The sequence below is a fragment of the Ochotona curzoniae genome, unplaced genomic scaffold (genome assembly GCF_017591425.1).
Source record: "Ochotona curzoniae isolate NIBS_2020 unplaced genomic scaffold, NIBS_Ocur_1.0 scaffold_1037, whole genome shotgun sequence".
NCBI classification, from domain to species: Eukaryota; Metazoa; Chordata; class Mammalia; order Lagomorpha; family Ochotonidae; genus Ochotona; species Ochotona curzoniae.
Window position 1 is genome coordinate 17,857,560 of NW_024467083.1, and position 7,130 is coordinate 17,864,689.

Here is a 7,130-nt window from a genome sequence, read left to right on the forward strand (position 1 = left end):
TTCATTTCCAGTGTGATGTATTCTTTAAATATGTTCTTTAACATATTCTTTAAATTCCTGCTTTATGTGCTTCTCATTGTTGACATGAAGTTTTATAACAAGTGTTTTGAAATCTGTATCTCCCATTTTCTCGATGTCTTCCTCAGTTAACTCTGATGTTGGCAAAGGTGTTTGTTCCTTTGCAGGGGAGCCTTCAGTAATAATTATTGTGCATCTGTCTCTTCTTTTGCTCTTGGTCATTGTACTTCTGGTTATCAGAGTCTGTTCCTTGGGCAGGTTTCTAAGCTCTGTCACCCACAGGTCTACAGTTCTATTTTATTTTTGTGGCTGGTGCACGGCTCTTTGTTAGCAGTCACTCGTGCCACTCCCTCCAGTGAGTTCCAGGTCTGGGTTCTTATGTTAGATTTCCACCATGGTCTCCATAGCCCCAGCTCCTGGCTCACCAGTCTCCACCTCCTGTGATACCGTGCTGAGGCTGCACCATTGTCTCTGCAGCCTTTCTCCCACTTCTGGTTGGAGTAGGTTCCAGGATTAGAGACACCAGGTGTCCTATATAGCTAGGTTGTTGTTGGTGTGATCTTTCCAGAACCTTGTTGGCCGTTAGGCCTGAGGGCTACACGGACCTATTTTGACCCGTACAATCCCACAGTCAGTATTATTTTCCTGTGGGACCAGTGCAATGCTCTGAGGTCAGTGAGTTCTCGCTGAGCTCAGCTCATACACAGTTCACTGTTGTCCCTACAGTCTCAAAGCTCTTGCCACACTGTAAGAAATGGTGCCTGATGTGCCACTACTAGAGTTCTTCGTCTGCTTGCTGTCAGGTCTGAGGGCTACCCCGACCTGCCTTGGGTGAAACCTGTAGGATGCCATGTTGTTGCAGTTCACTGAGCCAGAAATGAGTTCACTCCCAGTTCAGTGCATGCACAGTACTGCCCCATAGCCTTTATCTACTTAAACAAAATGGGCTCCTAGAGCCCAATACAGCTCTAGGAGGCAGACTGGACTGTGAAATCCACTGTTCCCGCACCACCCATTTGGGACCTGCAGCTCTGGCTCTGCTCCTCATCAAACAGACCAGCAGGATGGACAGTTCTTTGTCTGGGTTCACCTCCCAAGCTCCCAGTGAAAGTCCCTTCCCACTTGGTTGCTGGTGGAGTTCTGGCTGCTGGTGGAGGTCAGATCGCCGTTAGCTGAATGCTGCTGGAATATCAGTCATTGCAACACCACACTGCTGTGCCCGCTGCTTTCCTGTGTCCGCCAGTCTCCAGGTGCCCCTCTGCTGTTGTTCTGTCCTCTTCTATTTCCTAGAATGTGCCCTGTCTGCTTCACACTGGCTAATGTTTCTCCGTCTGTTTAAACGTGTCCTTACCCTATTCCACTGTCTTGATTCTCATAGTCTTACTTTTTTTAAAAAAAGAAATTATCTCTTTCCAAACTCTTAATGTATGGCAAAAACTCTTAGTGTCATATGATGAGATTAACAAAGGGCTCCCCCACCCCTTTAGGAAGATGGTTCCCTGAAGGACAATGGTGTTGAAAACTTGAAAACTTCCCTAGTGATGTGGTGGCTTTGATGACTTAGCGGTCCATGTGGATTCATTGTCCAGCAGTGATGCAAGCCTAAGCTGGCAGTCATGTCAATGATAAGAACAAAGTTATTGGATTATGTGGGTATAGTGTTAACGCTATTTTAGAGCATGCTGTTTCTACGTGTATTAAAGTATTTCACAATAGCTTACCAGGCCACGTGACTGGCCTCTCACAGCTCCTGTTGACTGCCACACACACGTGCTTGTTCTCTATGGTCAGGATCTGTGCCTTGCGCTTTAGGATGCTCACCCAGTGAGGCTCCGAATGGGCATGCCCCTTTTGCACCTGGCCCTGGTGGCCGGACCCTCCCAGAGCCAGCAAGAAGCAAAGAAGGGCGCAGCTGCTTGAAGGCCCGGTTCCGGCGCCCGGGGCGCACCGGCCTCCTCGGGGCGCCGAGCCCTCGCCCGGTTGCCCTGCGGGTGAAGTTGGATCTTGATCCTTCCAATGGGTGGAACCCTTATCTGTGCTCCCGCGACCTGAGCCTGCACACAGCGCGCACCCGGGGCGGAGAGGGGCGCGAGCAGGCGGGGTTGGGGTGGGCCCATCGCTAGCCACGCCTTCGCCTTAGGCCCGTACCCGGTTAAAGTTCCAGGCCAATCACTGAAACCAGTCGCAGAACTCGCAGCACGAGCAGCACCATGCCCGTGACGCTGGGGTACTGGGACATCCGCGGGGTGAGCCAGGGGCCCGCCGGGGCGGAGGGTGGGGGTGGGCGCAAGAGGCGCCAGCAGCCGGGGCGCTTCCTGTAGGAGTTGGGGCAGGCCGCTGCCTGCGGCTCAGGAGCTCCCAGCGTGCGCCTGCGTGTGTGTGTGTGTGTGTGTGTGTGTGTGTGTGTGTGTGTGTGTGTGTGTGTGTGTGTGTGTGTGTGTGTGTGTGTGTGTGTGTGTGTGTGTGTGTGTGTGTGTGTGTGCGCGCTGTAGGGGTGTGTGTGTGTGTGTGTGTGCGCGCGTGCGCTGTAGGAGTGTGTGTAGCAGTGAGTGCGGGTTATACAGGGATTTACCTCGGGCAGATGAGCTTAACAGTCTTTGTCGCTTTGTGACCTTTGCCCCCATCCCATCTCTCCCCGCCTTCTCTGCCCTGCCTCCCTCCCCCAGCTGGCTCACGCCATCCGCCTGCTCCTGGAATACACAGACACCAGCTATGAGGAAAAGAGATACACCATGGGGGACGGTAATGCACCTGCCCACTCCAGTCCCTGATGGGCAAAAGCTGATTGACACCTACAACCCTTGCATGGCCACCTGCTGCTCACCTCTGCAGGCCCCCCCTAGCTGGAACTGAACCTGCCCAGCTGAGCCGGAAGGGAGGGCATTACTGTGTGTGTTTATGTTGGGGTCTTCCTTAGCCTTCCCCCGACCTGTTGTAAACCTTTGGCAAGCAGGGTCCAGAGCCCTTACAGTCAAGTCAGTCTTTCCCCAGACCTTGAATGTATGAGATGTGGGTTCAGATCCCACAGGTCCTGCCTTGGGGGTCCTGCCCCTGACTCCTTGGGAGAGTCCCAGGGAAAGAGGCTGCACACGGGGGAGGTTTTGTTTCACTTGGTCTTCTCCACAGCTCCCGACTATGACCGAAGCCAGTGGCTGAGTGAGAAATTCAAGCTGGGCCTGGACTTCCCCAATGTATGTGCAGGGGATGGGGTGTTGGAGGGAGTGGGGTCGTGAATGGTGTCTCTGCCTCCACATCCTTCCCAAAGTTAGAGGGTTCAGGACCAGGACCTTGTGCTCAACCACTGTCATCTGTGGTTCTCTGCAGTCTTTCCATGAGGTTCTATGTCATAGCTCACTAATGCCTTGTGCAGAGATTGTCTCCAGGGCCAGGCACAGAGGGTACCGGGTCCCCTGTCTGCCCTTGCCCAGGGCAGGGGATGCTGGGCACCTGGGATCCCAGCTGACTTCCCTCCTCCCTCCCCAGCTGCCCTACCTGATTGACGGCACTCACAAGCTCACCCAGAGCAACGCCATCCTGCGCTACCTCGGCCGCAAGCACAACCTGTGTAAGTGGGGCTGTCTGAGGGCGTGGGGCTGTGGCTGTGCCCTGGGCCTGGCTGGGTGGGATGCTGAGGGTGTCTGCTGTGTCTGCTGTGTGTGCTGCAGGTGGGGAGACGGAAGAGGAGAAGATTCGCGTGGACATTTTGGAGAACCAGGCTATGGATGTTTCCAATCAGCTTGCCGAGGTCTGCTACAGCCCAGACTTTGTGAGTTACCTGCGACCTTCCAGGGCCTCCTTGGGCAGCATGGCATTCAGGGCAGGGCTCTGGAATTCCCATCTACATGGGTCCCTTTCGCATGTGAGCTCTGAGGAACCACTTTTCCTCCTGGTTGTTTTCTGTGTTGCCACTCGTGACCTCCTAACCCTAAATTGCAGCAAATGAAAACCCTGAGTCAGTTCCCACCTGTGCTAGGGTGGAGTCCAGCCTCCACAGCCTGGGCATTCAGTTCCTGGAAAGTGAAGCTGTATATTCAAAGTTCTTTTCAGCTCTGACCTCCACCAGGAGGCATTGCTCCTGTTAGAATCTCCGACCACCAGGGAAAGAATAACTCAGCCAAATATATAAAAAGAATTTAGGTGGCCTTTATTTCAAGGAACCATGGTCCTGGGCTTCCCTTCCCCATGCAGCAGAAAGACAGATGTGAAGGAGAGAGCTACAGGGGAAGAAGAGCTAGGAAGAAATATGCAGGGACCTTTAAACTCCCTTTGACACGGAAGCCGAAATGGGGGTCGCCTTGGCCCTTATTTGGTGAGGGGATATGGGTTTGTGCCCTCATTGGTGCAATGCTGGTTTCACAGCCTGAGGGGCCCTGCCAGAACCCCACCATCCCTTCCTGGTTGGGTTGGAAGCCAACTCCGCCCTCCTCCAGTTACTGTGGTAACCATCAGCTCCCAGCTGCTTTCTGCCACTGCTGTCTCCTGTATTATGTTCTCTATGAGGAATAGGTGTGCAAGATGGGCTGCTCTAAGGACACCTGTCAGTGTGAACTTGGTCCAGTTGCTTTCCCAGGATTGTCTTTAGTAATGAGGTAATTCAGGACACCTTTCTAATAGGTAACTCAGGCCAGAGACAGGAGATTTTGTTCTTCTCCCTTTTGACCCTCACACTCTCCTTGGCTTTCTTGAGCCATTCAGATGTCTACAGCTCACTACCCTACTTTCTAGAACTTTTGACTTCGTTTCCTATGCTATTTTCTCTCTCTATCTCATTTTGTCCCATATCAGAGTCCACAGCTGGGCAGGTGTTCAAAGTACTCTTAGATTTGTCCCAGAGGAGGTCCTTTAGACACCATGAGTGGCAGGTTTAGTGACACCGTTATATTCCTCTTTGCCTTCTTATCACCTCGTGTTGATGGCATCTGGTACGAGTTCAGTCTAAGTCTGGATACTGGCTCAGTGCCAGGCTCAAGGAAGGTGGGTGCCCACCTGAGCCAGCCGGGCCATGCTGTGCGCAGGGGAGGCTGCCTCCTGCTGGGAAGCTGGCGTCTGAGAGTGCTCACAGCTGTTTTCCACCTCAGGAGAAGCAGAAGCCGGAGTACTTGAAGGGAATCCCTGACATGTTGAAGCAATTCTCACAGTTCCTGGGGGAGAAGCCATGGTTTGCGGGGGACAAGGTAAGGGTCAGGGAGTGAGGAGGCATCCTTCTCCCCGAGATGCAGCCTTTTGTGTCCATCCATCGTTGTGTCCACTCATTGTTGGCCTTCCGCAGATCACTTTTGTGGATTTCCTCACTTACGATGTCCTTGACCTGCACCGCGTGTTTGTCCCCAGCTGTCTGGAGGCGTTCCCAAACCTGAAGGCCTTCGTGTCTCGCTTTGAGGTGATGCCCCTGCTTCTTTTTCCTCCCCCTTTCCTATGCCCCTTTCTGTGGTGCTGTCCTACCTAGTACTGAGGCTGCATGGGCAGTGGCCGGTGTTGACTGAGCACTGGCGACATGCCAGCACCAATGCTCACTGTCTTCACTGTGATCACTTTAATCTTTACAGCACTGCTATAAAGTTGATGGTGTGAGCATTGCCATGTGCAGAGGAGGAAATGGAGACTGTAGGGGGTTAAAGTCGAAGTTCCAGAGCTTCTGGCTGCTGTGGATAGCAGGCAGTCACTCTCCCAGTTTTGTGCTAAAAGGAGCAGCCTCAAGCCCTTGTCAGACCTGCATGTCCTTCCCAGGACACTATGGGAGAGGCGAGACATTGGACAGAGTGTCTGTGGTCAGCTTCAGGAGGGCTGGGATGAGGTAAGGTCAGTGACCACTGTCAGAGACACTGGCAGGCATCTTTCAGGAACTCCGTAGGGCTTGGCACTTTCCAGATTATAGACAGGGAGGCACCGAGACCCAGCGCTAAAATTGGCATTGGACTTGAGTGCACACGTTGGTGTTCTTGATGAAGGATCTTGTCTTGGAATGTCTGATAGTGGATACTTCTCTCTGTCTCTTTTCCATCCCAGTGACCCATGTGTTCTGTGACAGGGCAGGTCCTTAATTTCACTCCTTTGTGGGCCACAGTGTCGGGTGCAGGGGGACTCACCAAGATGGACTCCATGCCGGAATTGAGTGTAGTTGGAGAACTGCAGGCAGAGCATGTAGCACACCTTGGGTGCTGAGGAACATGGCCAAGCCTCAGGGCCCAGCTACTCCTGTCACCCTGTATCACTTATTTGATCTTCCAGTATGGGGGCTTTGAGTTGTTAGTCCAAAAAGAATTCAACCTCCAGGCTATTCCTTGTCTCACTGCCTGTCAAGAAGTGTACCTTTAAGCTACTCATGGTAGTCTGGCTCAGACCCAGGCTTGTGCCATGGGGAAGACGGAGGAGCTGACTGACTGTGGCCTGCCTAGCCCTGGCCTTTTGCGGGCAAAAAGACCTGAATCTCTTTGAGATCTTTGGCAGTTGTGTGGGCTGGTCACCTGCCTTACCTGGTAAGAAGGTACATTTTCTCGTCTGTTATAATGAGTATTGTTTGCCATGAGGTAGGTGGGGGGCACAGAGAGATTGGGCTCAGCTACCAGGTGGAAAAATCTGGACCTTCTAGGAACTTCTCCATGAAAACAAGAAGAGTGTTTGAACAGCCGAGGGCCAGGGCTTTCTGTTCCAGGCACTTGAGCAGCTGCTCAACTCTGGTTTTTGTTTCCCATTCTCAGGACCTGCCAAAGATCTCTGCTTACATCAAGTCCAACCGTTTCCTCCCGAGGCCCTTGTACACAAAAGTGGCCACGTGGGGCAACAAGTAGGGCAGGAGATGGGAGCGGGGAGCCCGGCTCGGCCAGCTGCTGCCTGGGGCCCGATGGGTGCATCCCATCTCCCTGCTCCCCTGGCCCGACCTTCTCTTGCTGTTCTGCTTTCAATTCCCCTCTCATCCCCATGGCTTTGCTGGCCCTCTCCCCTCCTGCCTGGTTCATGTCCCTTTCAGGTGCCTTAAAGCCTCATTTCCCTCTCTGAACAGTACCATGTCCTGCATTGAGGCTACTCATTGTCCTGCCCACCCGTGACTGTGACCTGTGGTGTGGTGGCTACCCCAACTCTGCCTGAACCCCAGTAAAGAAGTCTGAAGCACA

The 7,130-nt window shown here is 53.1% G+C and overlaps 1 protein-coding gene across 6 annotated transcripts; it reads left to right on the plus strand.

Annotated features, from left to right (window-relative positions):
* Positions 1–2,161: 2,161 nt before the first annotated feature.
* On the plus strand, positions 2,162–7,130 carry LOC121168474 (glutathione S-transferase Mu 1). 6 transcript variants are annotated; one of them, XM_040998636.1, is made up of 8 exons: positions 2,162–2,264; positions 2,685–2,760; positions 3,145–3,209; positions 3,502–3,583; positions 3,684–3,840; positions 5,072–5,192; positions 5,288–5,398; positions 6,717–7,130. In XM_040998636.1, exons 1-8 carry the CDS (start codon positions 2,229–2,231, stop codon positions 6,804–6,806), a joined length of 738 nt encoding a protein of 245 aa, XP_040854570.1. In that variant the 5' UTR covers positions 2,162–2,228; the 3' UTR covers positions 6,807–7,130. The 6 variants fall into 6 exon arrangements, with proteins under 6 accessions (XP_040854570.1, XP_040854571.1, XP_040854572.1 ...); XM_040998637.1 differs by having other exon boundaries at positions 3,684–3,784; positions 5,070–5,192; XM_040998638.1 differs by having other exon boundaries at positions 3,684–3,784; positions 5,097–5,192.